General features: G+C 39.4%; 2 protein-coding genes across 11 annotated transcripts in view; one reads left to right on the top strand and one right to left on the bottom strand.

Annotated features, from left to right (window-relative positions):
- LOC115226116 (E3 ubiquitin-protein ligase MIB2-like) overlaps window positions 1-657 on the top strand; it is a 36,255-nt gene extending 35,598 nt beyond the window's left edge. For all 6 annotated transcript variants that reach the window (XM_029797100.1, XM_036514889.1, XM_036514888.1 and 3 more), the window contains one exon: window positions 199-657. In XM_029797100.1, coding sequence (XP_029652960.1) covers window positions 199-404 — 206 coding nt within the window. In that variant the 3' untranslated portion in view covers window positions 405-657. The remainder of the gene's footprint in view (window positions 1-198) is intronic.
- LOC115226117 (26S proteasome non-ATPase regulatory subunit 10) overlaps window positions 1-17,022 on the bottom strand; it is a 273,213-nt gene that overhangs the window by 81,279 nt on the left and 174,912 nt on the right. The window lies entirely within an intron of this gene.

The raw sequence follows: 17,022 nt of genomic DNA, 5'->3' as shown, positions 1-17,022 counted from the left end.
AGCTTTTATTTCAACTTGTTTCTTATTTTTCTCAAACTCTTTAGAAACAGATAACAATGTCTTCTATTTTCCGTGTTTCTTCAGTATTTCTCATTCGTCTATTCACATAATTTCTTTGTCAGTTCTATAATTTACAGTTCACAGGTTTTATATTATCGTTAATGCTTTTGCAATTATTTCTTATTGTATCTTTTGCAGGAAGGGAATTAGAAATTACAGACGAGGACCTGCAAATAGTCAGGCACGAAAATCCTTATAACATTGTGGAACAAGGCTATCAGATGCTTCTCAAATGGTTCCAAAGTTGCGATCCAGCGAAACGTACACCTCAAACATTAAAAGAAGCACTTTTAGAAACCGAATGTTTCGTGGCAGCTGAATGTTTATTATCAGACTTCAGTTGAATTTCTTGTAAATATTGCTGTTGTTTAACCCCAAGTTTACCTTCACCACACACAGGCATATGATTAAATGCCTTCCATCCAGGACCATCATGTTTTCCTTGTCTAATGTGTCATTCTTTAAGATGATAAGTGATGAATGGAGTAGGATTCGGCTACTAATTCTAGCAGATCTATTTACCACATGGAGATCTCTTTATTTGTTTAGCTCCCTTTTTGTTGGAGATTAACTTTGGAAATAAAGATTGAAATTTCATTTGTTATTGGTGTTGTTGTTGTAAGCCCCGGCATCTCCCTAAATACTTCCATTGTTTATATAACAGTTTAAATATCCTGTGAATTTTCCCAAAAAAGAAAAGTGTAATTCCATTTGTGAAACTACTTAAAATGTATATTTTGCTGTCAAATAGAACCTCCTTGTAGACACGATTGTTAGTAAATATACAGTTTCTATCTCTCAGCCAATAGTTTTACATTAGGCTTCATCCAAACTCTAGAAAGTGAAACTTACAGCTGACCACGGGAGAAGAATTGTGTTGGAATATATTCCAGTTTTGTTAAATGTCTGTTCCTGTGCTTTGTTGCATGTCAAGGCAAAGAGTGGTTCCACAGGAAATTGTTTGTATGGTAACTATGAATGGGAACTCCATTCCTTGAGACCCATTTGGAATCCCTGAGATTGATCCTGCAAAATAACCACAAGCAACCCCGGCAGCAATAATAAGATCTTGGAAGCAGATAATAACGTAGTCTGTGTCATTGCAATGGTCTTGTTTAGCATCTAAATTCTTCAAAAACCTAATGCAGCCTCTTGTCTTTCGTGTGAGGATATGTCCATGGAAACCCTGATGGTAGGAGTTTGTTGATGAATTTGATTAGGTACAGAGCTTCTTTATCAACTGTATCTGAGCTTCTGCATATCTTTACCTCACCAGGGATCCTGGTCAACATGAATTCATTTACAAATTGTGATATTTCATTTGTTGGAGTAATAATGGGTCTGTTTGCAAGCCACATGGGGTCTCTGAAATTATTTGCAAGACAACATCACATAAACTTGACAGGCCAAAGTTGTAAAGCAGGTTGATTTTGGATGCACCTAGACTTTGTTCGACAGAAATATCACCATTTCCAGCATCAAAATGGTGATTAACAGACTCCTTTTCATCAGAATGACCTTTTGTAAGAAGTCTTAGATTGGTTCCTATCTTCACTATTTCTACTCAATCCTCAAGAAAGGATCTGTATCAACAAATTATAATTTTCCAAGATGACATAACTGCAAGAATTTGTTTTCTATCACCAGACAGTAATATAGTAAATTCACAAACAGGTTTGTTACAGTCTCACACATCATTCAATCTCCTTTCAAGGCACTCACAGAGATGCTTAGGCCCCATCCTGGTCCCATCGATAACTAAGAGACCAGATTGAGCACAACAATTTCTCTTGTGGCATCTCTCTTGTGAGTCTTAATGTTGATTTGTAGTCTCACTGAGAGAAATCCTGGACATAGAATGAAGAACTCTCCCTTTCAGAAGCAAAGTGGTTGCAATAGCAGACGTGGCAGTAGCAACTATCAAGTATGATGTTGATCACATAGGTTTTCCCTGTGCCACCATTTGCATTTAAGAACAGAATTCTTCCTTCTTTTACTATTTATGGACCTGATAGCTTTATCAAAATCTAGTCGTTGTTCAATGTCTAAAGTTGGCAGAAGTTTATTAATACATTTTTTCACCTTAAAAATGGTTTCTTCTCTAAGCCCAATTGGAATATTAGCTACTTCAACAATTCTTGTATCTGGTCAAGGAAGACCATTGTGGCTGTAGATATCGAAGCTGTCAGCTTCAAGCTTCCTTTGGATATTTATAAGAAAAATGTTCACTTTCCGTTTAGAGACGATTTCTTCATTGTTCTGGTGCATATTTTCTTCAGCAACATAATTCTTCCAGAAAACAGGACGATCACCTGACATGCATATTCCAATTGGGACAGAAAATCGATTTTATTTTATTTTGTCAGCGGTTTTATTGGGATTCGTGCTTTCGACCCTAGGCTACTTAAAGCAACACATTATCGAGATGGATGTCAGCCAAATTAAAATAAACAAACTCTCGCCCACAGCAGGAACAAACCGACCTCTTCTCTCCATAAATACACGCGGACGTTCAACTATAAGAAACATGTATTCGAGAATGTTCTTTCTTTTAAAATGGAAATTACATTTTAAATTAAACATACTTTTTTTCCCTATTACCTAAATATATTCGCAAATTTTAGGATTTAGTTCACTTTTCTTCTATTCCATTGCATTCACTTCTTTCCTGTTCCATTCACATCCCTTCCGGTCTGATCCCTTTCCTCTCGTATTTGACTCTCACAGTTTTGCAGCTTAAAATAGGACGACAACCGGTGCACGGCTGCACTAAACTGTACTAGCCTTGCATATTCTTGCTCTCCCCTCTTTGTATTGCTCAGGCACTGGCTTATCTTTGGAGCTTTCTGACCAAATGCTAATACGAAAAAAGAAATTTAATTAATTTCCAAGAAATTAAGAAAACAAATGATAAAAACGTTTCATATTTATCATGTGAGATTTGGCTGTTGCTTCTAGCAGGTGCAACCACAATTGAGGCTGTGTGACTATAGCAGGGAGGAGCGAAGCTAAGGGGTAAGGATCGTAATATTAAAAAAGCGAAATTTTTAGATGTCAAACGAAAAACGAATTAGTGATGAGGAGAAGTGTTCGATATTTATTGATAATATATTAGTTAGTTAGTTAGTTAGTTAATTTGGCTCAAAAGCAAATAGCAAGGCCATGTAGGGGGACATGGAGTTAAGTACAGGGTGGTGTTCTTGTAAAGAGTTCAGGCCACTTGAGGTCCAGGAGGCTTTGAACAAAGCGGTCGTCGCATCTTCACCATCTCGTCTGGCAGCTTGTTCCACGGATCCGCAACCCGGACGGAGAAAGCCTCTCCTTCGATTGAGATGAAATCGTCGCAGGTAGAGCTTTTCGAAATGACCCCGCAGCCGACGCTCTGGAGCAGGAGTGAAGAACAGCTCTTTCGAGAGGTTACACTTTCCGCTTATGATGTTTGTGGGCGAGAATGAGATCACCACGGCGGCGGCGTTTTTCAAGAGAATAAAGGTCGAGCGTCCTCAGCCTTTCTTCGTAGGACAAATTTTTGAGACCATGAACCATGCGGGTAGCCAGCTTCTGGACTTTTTCGAGATGCGTGATGTCTAACACTTCGATCTATTATTTGCATGAAATCATATTTGGAAATCTTCACAAACTGCGCAGAAAAACAGATTTTATTTCGCATAAGAAAACAATAGAATTTAAAGTAAAGGGATCTAATAAGAGTTATTATTCTTACCGTTTCAACGTTGACTCCTCCCACTTCATCGTATACGTGTCTCCGCCCATTTTGCTTCCTTTATTAACTCATACTCTTCCTCTATTGGTAAATACATTCTTATTCTCTCGCGCTCTCTCTCCCTCTTTCTATGTCTCTCTCTCTCTCTTTCTCTTCTCCTCCGCCTCTCACCTCATCATAAATTACACAATGCTTCCCCCTCCCCTTCTCTCTTTCTTATTAAACACAAATAGCATTTTCTTTCTCCCTCCCTCAAAACATATCCTCCCACTTCTCCCTCTTTCTCTCCTTTCTCCCTGCACCTCATTATATATTCATGTTTAACCACCCCGCCTGCCTTACTATATCGTTCACCTCATCCTCTCCCTCACTTCCTAAACGTATATATATCAATTCCCCCTCTCTCTCTCTCTCTATCTCTCTCTCATGCACTCACTCACACACTCTCTCTGCTACCTCATATATAAATATATATCCCTCCCCTTCCTTAGGTTTTCTCTCTTTCCTTTCTTTCTCTCTTCTTCTCTTCCCCTCTCTCTCTCACGCATTCTGTCTCTCTCTCTCTCTCTCTCTCTCTCTCCCACTCTCATTCTTTCTCTGCTTCATCATACATTAATATATCCCTCCCCTTCCCTAGGCTTTCTCTCTCTCACTCTTTCTTCCTTTCTCTCTCTCTCTCTCTCTCTCTCACGCATTCTCTCTCTCTCTCTCTCTCTCTCCCACTCTCACTCCCACTCTCTGATTCCTCATGCATTAATATACCCCTCCCCTTCCCTAGGGTTTCTCTCTCTCACTCTTTCTTCCTTTCTTTCTTTCTCTCCCTCTCTCTCTCACGCATTCTGTCTCTCTCTCTCTCTCCCACTCTCATTCTTTCTCTCCTTCCTCATACATTAATATATCCCTCCCCTTCCCTAGGCTTTCTCTCTCTCACTCTTTCTTCCTTTCTTTCTCACTCACTCTCTCTCACGCATTCTGTCTCTCTCTCTCCCACTCTCATTCTTTCTCTGCTTCCTCATACATTAATATATCCCTCCCCTTCCCTAAGCCTTCTCTCTCTCACTCTTTCTTCCTTTCTTTCTCTCTCTATCTCTCTCTCACGCATTCTGTCTCTCTCTCTCTCTCTCTCTCACTCTCATTCTTTCTCTGCTTCCTCATACATTAATATATTCCTCCCCTTCCCTGGGCTTTCTCTCTCTCACTCTTTCTTCCTTTCTTTCTCTCTCTATCTCTCCCACCTCCTTATATCTTACCCTCTCCCTCTTCCTCTCCTTTTATCCCTAAGAAACCTTACTTTCTTACAAATAAATTATATTTTCAGATTTACCTTCAAATTTCTCTCTCGCTAATTATTTTACCAGAAGCTAATTATTTAACTAACCATTAATTACATAATTACTGTGTAGTTCTTAATTGAGCAAATTAAATAGCCGAGACATTGACGGACAGTTTAAGAAGCATTTATTCAAAGAATCCTCCTACACCTGGTTTGACATCATGCTAGAAATAACAGCCCACTACACTCAAAGTTGCTTTGTTTTTCATACGAACTTGAAAGACAATTTAAGAAGCATTTATAAAACTTTTTCCCGGATCTGGTCAGACTTCTTCATCGAAGGAGAAACCAAGTGAAGAAGCGTCTATAAAACGTATTGGTGGTCTGTTATCTTGCTAGAAATAACTGCCCACCACACTATAATTTATATTGTTTTCATGAAGGACACTTTAAGAAGCATGTGGAGAAATATAGTCCAATAGGGGATGCTAGAAATAACAGCCAAGTATGTTAAAGTTTGGTTTTGTGTTTCATATGAAAATGAAGGACACTTCGAAACTCTTCTCTCTCCTTCCCCATTCTGTATTAATACCTCTTCCTTCCCCTCTTCCTTTCTCTAATACATGATAGACTCCCTCTCTTATCACACACATCATTCCCTCTCCTTCTCAACTCCCCCCCTCTTTCACTTATTTATGTTATTGTTTAACCCCGCCTCCCTCATCCCTCGTTTTCTCTCAACTCTTACTCTCCCTCCCTCACAAAGCATATATCTCATACATCACCTCTGTTTCCTCCCCCGCTCACTTTTTGTCTCTCTCTCCCTCCCTCTTTACCACCTCATATCTCATACTCTCCCTCTACCTCTTTTCGCTCCGCCCCACCTCACACTCTCCCTCTCTTTCTAAACCTATGTATCATTCTCTCTCTCCCTCCACCTCCTTATATAATATTCTCTCATTCTCTTACCTCATTCTTTCCCTCCCTTTCTCCTCCCTTTCCCTCTCCCTCTCTTTCTCTATGTCTGTCTTTCTCTCTCTTTGCTCTCTCCATTTCTCTATTTCAGTCTCTCTCTTTCTCCCTCTCGCTTCTCATGTCTCTCTCTCTGTCTCCGTGTCTCTGTTTGTCTGTCTCTCTCTTTCTCCCTCTCTCCCTCTCCCTCTCTCTATTACCTTATTATATATTAATGCTCCACCTTTTTATTCTTTCTCTCTCATCTCATACTCCTCCTCTCTCTCTCCCTCTCCCTCTTACATCTTATCATTTTTACAGAATTACGTCACCTTCCTTTCTATCTCTCTCTTATTCTTTCTTTCTTCCTTTTTTTCGTTCATTTTCCTCTCTTCCTTTCTTTCTTCCTTTCTTTCTTTCTTTCTTTCAATTTCCTTTCTTTCTTTCTTTCAATTTCCTTTCTTTCTTTCTTTTTTCTTTCTTTCTTTCTTTCTTTTTTCTTTCTTTCTTTCTTTCTTTTTTCTTTCTTTCTTTCTTCCTTTCTTACTCTTTCTTTCTTTCATTCATTCCCCTTCCTTTCTTTCTTTCTTTATTTATTTCTTCTTTCATTTCTCTCATCTTTTTCTGTTTCCTTCTTTCATTTTCGTTATTTCTTTAGTTTTCTTTCAGTTTTTCATTTCCTTCTTCTTTCCCTTCATTCTCTTTTCTTTCTTCGCTCTTATCTTTCCTTCTCCTTTGCTTCTTTTCTTTTTCTTCCTTTCTTTTTTTCGTCGTTGTTTCGTTGCTTTTCTTTGTTTTCTTTTCCTTTTCTCCTTTTTCTCTCTCTCCCTCTCGCCCAGCTCTTATCTTTCTCTCTTTCTTTCCTTCTTTTTTCCTTCTTTTTCCTTCTTTCTTCCCTTCATTCTTTCTATCTTTCCTTCTTTTTCCTTCTATCTTTTCTTCTTTCCTTTCTTTCCCCTTTCCTCCTTTCTATTTTTGTTTCATTCTTTCTAAATTTCCTTCTTTTCCCTTTCTATCTTTCTTTTCTTTCTACCTTTCCTTCCTTCTTTTTCTTTTCTTGCTCCTTTCTTTCTCCCTTTCTTTCTTTCTTTCTTAATTTCTTTCTTACTTTCTTTCTTTTTTCCTTTCTTTCTTTCTTTTTCCTTTCTTTCTTTCTTTATTTATTTCTTCCGCTCTCATTTCATGTATTATTACAGAATCACATTACTTTTTTCCTTCCCCCTCCCTTCTATCATTCCTTCTTTTTCTCTTTTCTTTCTTCCTCCCTCTCTCTTTCTCTTTCATTCTTTCTTCTTTTACTCTCTCTCTCCACTCTCATTCTTTTCTTAATCTCATTCTTTCTTTCTTTCTTTTTTCTATTCTCTTTCTTTCTTTTATTTATTTCTTTTGTTTCCCTTTTACTTAATTTCTTTTTTCTTTCTATCTTTTTTTCTTTTCTTTCTTTCTTTACTCTTCTTTCTTTCTTTCTTTAGTTCTTCTTTCTTTATTTCTTTCTTTCTTTCTTCTTTCTTTCTTTCTCTCTCTTTGTGTTTTCTTTCTTTCTTTCCGAGCTACAACGAATGGATTAATTGTTGCTGTGTTTAAAATCTACGAAACTAACCCCCGAATTTAGGCGGAGGTAAAAATGCCTATCGTTTTGAAGTGTCACATTTATATAGTTATGTTCTCATAACAATACAGACATGTCTAGTTAAGACATGATTTTGCGAGAATGATTTAATGAAGACATCAAGACAGTTGAAATATTTGGGCGAAGATGGCACAGAATGACCCAATCAAGAAAGAACTGGAAGGGCATCGTGAGCAGCGACGTGTAACAGCATCCGATAGAATGAATCAGTACAGTCAGATATTAATACTCAAAGAAACATATAAATATAATTAATGGCATAAGAAAGGTTAACTGTCAGAAATATTTCAGAGGAGATTGAACGTGATTCCTACTTGCTGTTGACACCTGGGGAAATGTCCTTTGAGTGAATTTCTCTTAATCAGCTGATAATAATACATTTATAAATCTTATGATACATTTCTCAACTACTACATACACACATATAGGCGATCCTTCGATATAACTCGGGGAAATGTCACTTTAATCAACTGTTAAGTTACAGCGCTCGGTAAATTCATTAAAATTTATTTATTTATTTTCGTAGGTGAAAATGACAGACTTTGAGGCAGCATAAAGTGAAAGAGAGAGAAATGGATATGGATGTGTGTATGTGTCGATGGGGGTTGCGAGACAGAAAGCGTGTGTTGTGTGTTGCTAAGAGAGGCTAACTTAATACTTTTCCTTAATTTGTGTTCCCTGGAAACTAATTAAAGACTAAGAAACGAAAGTGTAAAAAAGCGAAATTGTGAGATGTCAAGCGAAAAACGAATCAGTGACGTAGAAAGGTGTTCGATATTTATTGATAATCTTTATATATAAAAGTAAGGTTGTGTGTCTGTCTCCTACGATTTAGATTCCTAACTACTCCCAACTCCCACATTTTGCGGTGCAGTTTACCAAAACCGGGTATCTTATAGTCGTGATTCATATCGATCCCTTCTGGGTATTAGCGTACGTCTACGATGAGTCTACGATTAAAAAAAAAATTACCATCATTTTTTTCCATTTTAATGCATTTTTCGCTATTATATAAGGGAAGTAACTCTCTAGAAATGTCTTCGATGAGTCAACGATTTAAAAAAAAATTATAATGCATTTTTTGCTATTTTTTGGCTATAACTCTCTAAAAATGCTTATACAGTTATTTCCCTTACAAACCCGAGCAACGCCGGGCGATACTGCCAGTGTGTTATAAACACATCGATGTGTTATTCTCATTAAATCATATTTGGAAACCTGTAGAGTTTGCGCAAGAAAACAGATTTCATTAGACTCAATAAAAAGGAAAACAGTTTAAAGCAAAAAGGGTTGTGGTAAGAGTTATTATCCTTGCTCTGACTCTCTACTTCCCCGCCCTTCGTTATATATTCCTTACCTCTGACTCTCCCTCTCTCAGTAAACACCCTCACCCCATTTAATGTGGACTGACTCCACCCCTCTTACCTCTTACCCTTCCTCTATTAGTAAATGTATTTATCGTTTGCCTTCTCTCTCTGTAGCTAACAGTATCTCTCTTCCCGCCTCATTATATATTACAGTGCCTCTCCCTCTCTTGCCTTCTATTTCCATCCCCTTTCTCTCTCTCTCTCTCTCTCTCTCTCTCTCTCTCGCCTACAAAACATAGCAATCGACTTCTCCCTCTTTGTCTCCTCTCTCCCTCCTCCACTTCATTATATATTTATTTTAAACCCCGCCTCCCTTGCCATACCGCTCACCTCATCCCCTCCCTCACTTACTGATACTATATATCAGTTTCTCTTCCTCTCTCTAACCTCATACATTAACGTGTCCCTCCCCTTCCCTAGGTATCCATCTCTATTTCCTTTCTTCCTCTCTATCTCCCTCCTCCTCTTCATTATATTATTACCCTCCCTCTCCTCTTCCTCTCTTTTATTTCTAACAATTCTCTGATTTAAATTTTGGTGCAGCTTAATTTAAATAATTAATTATTTAACTAATGACTAATTACATAAATACTTTGTAAGTTTATAATTGAAGAAATTAAATAGTGCAAGCATTGAAGGACAATTTAAGAAGCATTTATTAAAATAATTGTCCTCTACATGATTTCACATTATGCTAGAAATAACAGCCAACTGCACACAAATTTACATTTGTTTCCATTAAATAATTAAAAGGGACATTAAGAAGCATTTTAAAAATCTTTTCCCATATGTGGTATTCTTCATTCTAGAAATAGAAGCCGTGTGACTTTCAATTCACTATGTTTGTCATATAAAAATTTGAAGGACAATTGAGAAGAATTTATAAAAGAAAGAGACCAACATATTTTCTCACATCTTACTAGAAACAGAAAGCAAGTCCTTCAAAGTTTATAGTTTTTCAGTTGTAACTGGAAGGACACTTCGAGAAACACCGCTACTTCTGCCTTCTCTCCAACACAACATTCTCCCACACTCTTACTAAAACCTTTATAACATTTGCTCTCTCTCTCTCTCTCTCTTTCTCTGTAATATATATATATATATATAGAGAGAGAGAGAGAGAGAAAGAGAGAGAGAGGAGTGTATTGTCATTCGCTTGAAGCATTGTATATTGTTTGTAAAAAATATAAAGTGTCTTGAATGGCACAACAGTGCACTATAATAACAACTATGGACTATAATAACTGTTATAATTTAATCATCCATAGTCTGATACAACATTTCGGAATATAGAAAAAACCATTGGAAAACCGATTGTAGCAGTGACTCGATCAATTCCTAGGGATATCTGAAGAAGGAATTTTTATATCCCGAAATTTTGTATCAAACTATGGATGATTAAATTATAACAGTTATTATAGTGCTTTCTTGTGCCTTTCAAAACACATTCTTTTCTCTCTCTCTCTCTCTCTCTCTCTCTCTCTCTCTCTCTCTCTCTTCTCTCTCACACACACACATACACACACACACAGAGTCTTTTAAATTCTAGGCGCAAGGCCCAAAATTTTGGGGGAGGAGTCCAGTTGAATAGATCGACCCCAGTAAGCAACTGGTACTTAGTTTATCGACCCCGAAAAGGTAAAGGACAAAGTTGACTGCGGCGGAATTTGAACTCAGAACATTAAGACAGACGAAATATATATATTTCGGCGCAGGAGTGGCTGTGTGGTAAGTAACTTGTTTACCAACCACATGGTTCCGGGTTCAGTCCCACTGCATGGCACCTTGGGCAAGTGTCTTCTACTATAGCCTCGGGCCAACCAAAGCCTTGTGAGTGGATTTGGTAGACGGAAACTGAAAGAAGCCCGTCGTATATATGTATATATATGCGTGTGTGTGTTTGTGTATCTGTGTTTGTCCCCCTAGCATTGCTTGACAACCGATGCTGGTGAGTTTATGTACACGTCAACTAGCGGTTCGGCAAAACAGACCGATTGAATAAGTACTGGGCTTACAAAAGAAAAAGTCCCGGGGTCGAGTTGCTCGATTAAAGGCGGTGCTGCAGTATGGCCGCAGTCAAATGACTGAAACAAGTAAAAGAGTAAAAGAGTATATATCTCTCTATATATAAACGGCAGTTTGTCTGTGCGTGCTTCTGTGTGTCTGTTTTCTCGTACCCTCACCCTGACCACGGCTTTCAACCGATTCTGATGAAACTTGACACACACATAGCCCAATGTCATAATTCAAAACTAACGAAGCGAAAATTTTGAAAAGTTCCCCCAGTTCTGAAAAAAATTGATAAATTCGACATGGGGTCGAGAATCATAAACATGAACCACAGACTGTCTAGGGGACGCAACTCGAGAATCTAAGCTTTTTTTATGCAACGGTAGTTTATGCAATGGTAGTTTTCACAACTTGCAATCGATTTTCACCAAACTCATGGTGAAGCTTAATGTTACCCTAAGAAACTCAATTCTGACGTTAGTTTTCCATGCAATACCTTACCATCAGAAACAATCGATAAAATCATGCCATTTTGGGAAATCGCGTTCAAATTCAAGATGACATATTTTCGACAATATCTTTCACAAATTGGCAGGAATCTTTTTTTTTTTCACAACGAGCATCATGTCTGCTCCAAGGAGCTATATAGCCCTTTTTATTCCAATAGGATACATTATTGGAAAAAATCGGTTAATTTAATCATATGTGGCACACATAGCAAACAAATTTGTGTATTAAACACAAACCAGACTGTCTAGGGGACGCAACTTGACCTTTTTAGCTATCGATAATTCGATCCAACCAATTCCTACCAGGAAGAAATTACATTCGAGACTTTACCCCCAACACCGCCACTTCTGCTAATAGCTGCTGCAGCCGCAAGTTATTCGAATACTTTTTGGGTTTAAACTTTCTTTATAACTACCACCCCAAACGTTTTACCTTCAATTTTTGACGTACCCTAACGGTCCTCGGACGCTACTTGCAAACTCTTGGTTTATTATAAAACACTTTTGTCGTGTGCACCAAAAAAACTTTTCCTTTCGTTTGTTCAGTTTGGTCACTTTTGACTTTTTCGTTGTTGTCACTCACATTGCTGCCAGCTTTTTGGCCGTTTTTGTACATTTTTATACATTTTCGGATACTTACCCCACGAGCTCCTTTTTATTACACCTTTACCAAACACATTGCTATCCACCAAAATACTTACCCCACGTGTTCCTTTTTATTACACCTTTGCCAAACACATTGCTATCCACCAAAATGCCACCCAAGAAGAGAAGGACCCTCCTCAGCCCTCGGACGGCCAAGGCATCGGCTGCTAGGGCTAGAAGGGCACGCGAGACCCACGAGGAAACCGCCTTGCGCCTCTCGCAAACAGCTTCCCGTTATGCCGCTGCTCAGGCATCTGAAACTACTAGCGACCGTTCTACCCGACTTGCAAGTGTGTGTCTGTCAGGTTGTACCCTCACCCTGACCACGGCTTTCAACCGATTCTGATGAAACTTGACACGCACATAGCCCAATGTCATAATTCAAAACTAACGCAGTGAAAATTTTAAAAAGTTCCCCCAGTTCTGAAAAAAAATCGATAAATTCGACATGGGGTCGAGAATCTAAGCTTTTTATATGCAACACATTTTCTACAGACTGTCTAGGGGACGCAACTCGACCTTTTTAACTCTCGGAACATGTGGGGTAAGTATCCCAAAATGTATAAAAATGTACAAAAATGGCAAAAAAGCGGGCAGCAATGTGAGTGACAACAACGAAAAAGTCAAAAGTGACCAAACTGAACAAACAAATGGAAAAGGTTTTTGGTGCACACGACAAAAGCGGTTTATAATAAACCAAGAGTTTGCAAGTAGCGTCCGAGGACCCTTAGGGTACATCAAAAATTTAAGGTAAAACGTTTGGGGTGGTAGTTATAAAGAAAGTTTAAACAAAAAAAGTATTCGAATAACTTGCGGCTGCAGCAGAAGTGGCGGTGTTGGGGTTAAAGTCTCGAACGTAATTTCTTCCTAGTAGGAATTGGTTGGGTTGAATTATCGATAGCTGTTTGATAGTTATTTGGGAGTGAAGAGAAGACATTGCAACCTACACACGCACCTTCGTTCCCTAGAGGGAAAGGACTAGATTGGGATTAGTCGTTGCCTACTAGGGGCTCTTACATACCCGGGAAACGCCGGGCTATGCTGCTAGTATATATATATACTTTTACCCCCTCCCTCTCTCGCTAAACTATATATCCCTCCCCTTCTCTCACCCTCTGTCTCTTTATGTTCCACTTTCTTTTCCTTCTCTCTCACTCCCTCTCTTCTCTCACTTTATCTCTCTCTCCCCATATCTTTCTCTCTCTCTCTAAAGGACACTTTACAGATCAACTACAAAAATATTTCCCCACATATGATTTCATATCCTGCTAGAAAATACAACCAATTACCTTCAAACTTGCATTTACTTTCAATTGAAGGACAGTTTAAGAAGCATGTATTAGAACATTTCCTACATGTGATCAATCTTCACGCTAGAAACAGAAACCAAATGACTTCAAATTTTGTTTGTTTTTCATATGAGAATTGAAGGATGTTTCCAAATCATCATCCTCATCATCATCATCATCGTTTAACGTCCGCTTTCCATGCTAGCATGGGTTGGACGATTTTGACTGAGGGCTGGTGAACAAGATGGCTGCACCAGGCTCCAATCTTGATCCGGCAGAGTTTCTACAACTTGATGCCATTCCTAACGCCAACCACTCCGAGAGTGTAGTAGGTGATTTTTACGTGCCACCGGCACGGGGGCCAGTCAGGCGGTACTGGCAATGACCTCACGCAAATCTTTTTACACATGCCACCGGCACAGGAGGTCAGTGACGTGACGTTGGTAACGATCACGCTCGAAAGGTTTCCAAAGTATTTATAAAAGCAATTGATCTCCAAATGATCTCAAAATATTTAATAAAAACGGTAACTATGCATCCAGGCCTCAAACCCATATCTCCAGAAAGACATTCAGCACCTAGAACGGGTTCAACACTTAGCCAACGGAATGATCGTGGGCCTGTCTAAGCTTACGGATGAGGAACGTCTCCAACGGCTGGCATTACCTTCACTCGAACAACGGAGAATGCGGGGAGAACTCATCCCAGCTTTCAACATCTTCAACGGGAATATAAATCTACCATTTGCGGAGTTTTTCACCCCTGCGCCGGATAGGGGTTTTCGTGAGCACGATTGGAAACTCTATCCCCGACACTTTCGACTCAACAGGCAAAAGGCTACATTCTCCATCCGTATCGCAGCCCCGTGGAACAAGCTACCACAAGATGTCATTCAACTGCCCACCACTCCCCTGTTCAAAGAGGCTCTGGACAGTTGTGACGACTGTATAAAACAATAACTGCTTTTCTTTTTTAACATGGCTTAAGCATATTGTGCTCTTTTACTCTTTTACTTGTTTCAGTCATTTGACTGTGGCCATGCTGAAGCACCGCCTTCACTAGAGCAAATCGACCCCGGGAGTTATTCTTTGTAAGCCTAGTACTTATTCTATGAGTATCTATTTCCTAACCGCTAAGTTACGGAGACATAAACACACCAGCATTGGTTGTCAAGCGATGTTGGGGAGACAAACACAGACACACAAACATACACACACACACACGCGCACACACACGCGCACACACACACACACACACAAACACGCACACACACACACACACACACACACACACACATAGTTAGAATTTACAAAAAGGACAGACCAAACAATATGAAAAACATTACAAATTTGAAAGTCTTTAATAATGGAAGGCAAAATGAAGTGTGCTGCTCTCAGCTACCATCTTAAGCTCCGATAGTGTGGGCGCATTTCCTCTGAAGATGGACAGGTAGAAAGCCTCAGCCAGTGCTGCTGTGGGGGTGGCGCCAAAAGAGACAGGTCTGAATCGGTTTTCCGTTTATATAGTTTCCATCGCGAGCCTCGTTGTGACCTCGCGCATGGCAAATGGATACAGGTGGGGTATCGCTCAGGTCTCGTAGATGGCAATGGCTGCCGCGAGATCTCATCCAATATGGTGCTTGCTGCTTGTGCCGCTACAAGTCGTTGCTTGCTGCTTCCGGAATGATGCGAGACAATATAGAGGTCAGTTTCTCTAACAAAGGCCGAAATAATTATGCGAAGGAGATAATTATTGGGTTAGGGTGTAATTATTGTCTTTTTTTTTCCAAAAAATTTATTCAACGAAAACAATAACAATATTTAACAAAAACATCTTTAAATGACGGTCTGACCGTCTGTCAAGCAAATGGCAAGCAGTAACTGAGGTAGATGGTGAATATGCTCCGGAATAATCATTTAAAGATGGTTTTGTTACATGTTGTTATAATATTTTTATTGAATAAAATTTGTTAAAAAAAGCTGCAATAATTATGCCCCAACCCAATAGATTGCGTGAGGGAGAGAGAGGGGGAGAAAGAAAGGAAGGAAAATAGAATTAAAGGAAGAAGAAGAGAAAGGAAAAGAATGAAATGAAGAAAGAAAGAAGGAGAGAGGAGGGAGGGGAAAACGCGACGTTATTCTGTCATAAAGTATGACATAAGAGTGAAAGAAAAAATGAGAAAGGGAATGAGAGAAAGAAAGAAATAAAGAAGAGAAAAAAGAATGAAAGAAATAATTAAAGGAAGGAAGAAGGAAATAAATGAAGGAAAGAAGAAAGGAGGTAAGGAAGGAAGGAAGAAGGAAACAAGGAAAGGGAGGGAGAGGAAAGACAAAGTAAATAAGGAAGTAAGAATTAAAGGAAGAGAGAAAGAAATAAGGAAAGAAACTTAGGAGCGGCTGTGTGGTAAGTAGCTTGCTAACGAACCACATGGTTCTGGGTTCAGTCCCACAGCGTGGCACCTTGGGCAAGTGTCTTCTACTATAGCCTCGGGCCAACCGAAGCCTTGTGAGTGGATTTGGTAGACGGAAACTGAAAGAAGCCCGTTGCATATATGCATATATATATGTATGTGAGTGTATATGTTTGTTTGTGTTTGTCCCCCCCTCCAACATCGCTTGACAACCGATGCTGGTGTGTTTACGTCCCCGTAACTTAGCGGTTCGGAAAAAGAGAACGAAAGAATGAGTACTAGGCTTACAAACAATAAGTCCTGGGGTCGATTTGCTCGACTAAAGACGGTGCTCCAGTATGGCCACAGAATAAAAGTAAAAGTAAAAGAGGGGGCGCAGGAGTGGCTGTGTGGTAAGTAGCTTGCTTACCAACCACCTGGTTACGGGTTCAGTCCTACTGCGTGGCACCTTGGGCAAGTGTCTTCTACTATAGCCTCGGGCCGACCAATGCTTTGAGAGTGGATTTGGTAGACGGAAACTGAAAGAAGCCCGTTGCATATATGTATATATATATGTATGTGAGTGTATATGTTTGTTTGTGTTTGTCCCCGTAACTTAGCGGTTCGGAAAAAGAGAAAGAAAGAATAAGTACTAGGCTTACAAAGAATAAGTCCTGGGGTCGATTTGCTCGACTAAAGACGGTGCTCCAGCATGGCCACACAATAAAAGTAAAAGAGGGGGGACAGTATGAGTAGAGAGACAAAGAGAAAAAAGTGTTAATATATAATGAGGTAATAAAGAGAGAGGGGAGGGAGAAGAAGAAAGAAAGGAAGGGAGAAAGAGAGACAGACAGACAGAGGGAGAGAGGGAGAGGGAGAGACAGACAGACAGACTTGCATATGAAGGGACAGGGAGAGACTGAGATAGAGAAATTGAGGGTAAGGGTGAGGTAAGAGATAAAGCAAGGGAGGCGGAGTGGTTAAAAAAGATATATTATGAGGGGCTGAGAGACAAAGAGGGATGTGTCGATTGTTGTGTGTTGTAGGAGGGAGGGAAGGAGAGAGAGAGAGAGAGAGAGAGAGAGAGAGAGAAAACGAGAGGGTATAAGGTAAGAGAATAGATGAGGCGGAATGATATAGTAATACATATGAGTGGGGGAGAGAGATAGAGAGAG

Source organism: Octopus sinensis, linkage group LG29 (assembly GCF_006345805.1).
Source record: "Octopus sinensis linkage group LG29, ASM634580v1, whole genome shotgun sequence".
Taxonomy (NCBI): domain Eukaryota; kingdom Metazoa; phylum Mollusca; class Cephalopoda; order Octopoda; family Octopodidae; genus Octopus; species Octopus sinensis.
This window is presented reverse-complemented; position numbering and strand designations above follow the sequence as displayed.